Source organism: Sorghum bicolor, chromosome 8 (genome assembly GCF_000003195.3).
Source record: "Sorghum bicolor cultivar BTx623 chromosome 8, Sorghum_bicolor_NCBIv3, whole genome shotgun sequence".
NCBI lineage: Eukaryota > Viridiplantae > Streptophyta > Magnoliopsida > Poales > Poaceae > Sorghum > Sorghum bicolor.
Window position 1 is genome coordinate 3,379,041 of NC_012877.2, and position 1,880 is coordinate 3,380,920.

At 54.6% G+C, this 1,880-nt stretch overlaps 1 protein-coding gene across 1 annotated transcript; it reads right to left on the reverse strand.

Moving 5' to 3' along the window:
• On the reverse strand, window positions 479-1,594 carry LOC8074888. Its single transcript, XM_002442759.1, has one exon. The coding sequence runs from the start codon at window positions 1,592-1,594 to the stop codon at window positions 479-481; it is 1,116 nt and encodes a 371-aa protein (XP_002442804.1).

The following is a 1,880-nucleotide window of genomic DNA, read 5'->3' on the forward strand; positions in this document are numbered from 1 at the left end:
ACTATGTACTCCCTCCGTTCCAAACTATAAGTCATTCCAAAAATCTTGAAGAGTTAAAGTATTTTCAAGTTTGATAAAAAAATATAAAGAGAAATATAAAGATTTATGTCATAAAATAGGTACGCTATGAAAATATAACTAACAAAGAATCTAATGATATTTGGTTGGTACAAAAAATGTTATTATTTTGCTATATAAATTTGGTCAAACTTGAAAATTTTTGACTCTCCAAAATTCTTGGAATAAATTTGGGATAGAGGGAGTACTACTATACGCAACAGAGCGAAAATCAAATCAAACTTATAACCAACCAAAACCATGACAAAGCCAAAACAACAAACAATTAATGGACAGACATGATGTTCCAGCGTCGTCCGACCGGAATAAGAACGAGAATATATACTCACTCAAAGCGACAGAAACTATGATATTTGGCTAAATAAGTTCCTGACACCCTATATATCTACTGCGCTACTGCTCAAAAAGCCTTGGGCATCATCCTTCTGGGCGGACAAGGCACCGGACCTTGCTTCCCTGTTCGTTGGATAGCCGTGCACCGCTGTACATGGTGAGCAGTACGCTGCTGCCTCGCCTTCTTCCTCAGTGCATCAATGGCGTTGATCTCCTTGGTCTTCCTCTTCTCCTTGACGGCGGAGGCCTCCTTGTACCCCTCCTGGAGCCTTATCCTGGCCCTTTCCAGCCTCGCCTCGTCGTAAACCGTCGTTGTTGCCTCTGCTTTGCGCTTGCAAGCGCCCGACGAACCGACGACGCCGGGCCGCTTTGGCAATGCAGTCGTCGTCGGCGGCGGCGGCTTAGCGGTCGTCAAGGGTGTAGCGCTGGTCGGCGACGGCGAGACACGCTTGGCAGCAGTATTGGTACCATGGTTTCTTGCGGTCGCCGCGCAGTTGGCTTGCTGGTTGGAGTTGTTGGAGCCGCCGCCGTTTCGCCTTGTGTTCGACGGCGCCGGCGCCGGCGCGGGCTCCGGGTCCGGGGCCGCCGCCGTACGCCGGACGACGGTCACGCGGCGCTGCTCTGACGACTTTCCCGACGCTTTGGTATTGATCACTGGTAATAAGCTCCTCGGCTTCTTGATGATCGCTGCGCTGTCGAACACGTCATGGCGGGGAAGCTTCGTCTCCAGCTCCGGCGTCGCCTCTACGAGTAGGGTTGTTGTTGTCGAGGCGATCTCGCGGTGGCCGTCGAGCCGAGCCGCCGACTGCTTCGCATCGACTGGCAGCGGCGGTGGCGAAGAGGAACGACGCTTGTTGCTGCCCTCATCATCAGCCTTCGACCGCTGCTGCTGCTGCTGCGTCCTGACGATGCTCCTGAACCGCTCGTCGGCCAGAGCCTTCCATCCCGTGTAGAGCGCGGCGGCGAGCCGGCGCGCCTGCTCCGACGCCGCGCTCTTCCTCAGGGTATTGACGGCGCGGCCTATCTTGGTGGCCTCCAGCGCCTCGAAGGTCATGTGGACGTCCTGCAGCTCGCGAAGCGACTCCACCACCACCGCCTGATCGCCGCCATCGTCGTCCTCGCTCGCTAGTTTGCCACAGATCCTTGCCACCGTCTCGAGGACGTCGGCGGCGGCGACTGCCATCGCGACGCTGCGGTGTGTGCGTGGGAGTGGACGTGTGCTTGCGACGGCGCCAAAACCCTGCGTCTGCGTGAGAGATTGGAGTGGCAGCAGGCTATATATATGCACGAGAGGGGCGGTTCGTCTTTCGACTGGGAGTCGAAGTCGGAGAGCATGCAGTTGGTGTTTCGACTGGTATCGAAGTCGGACATGCACAGCATGGCAGATCATCAGGCTAGAGTGCACATGGGAGACTGGAAATTTTTTGCGTCCGACTCCGATCGAATCTCATCTCTATATATAGGAGATA

Bases quoted from the DNA above. Each gene is read 5' to 3' on its own strand.
- LOC8074888 (XM_002442759.1), bottom strand. From the start codon at position 1,594: ATGGCAGTCGCCGCCGCCGACGTCCTCGAGACGGTGGCAAGGATCTGT.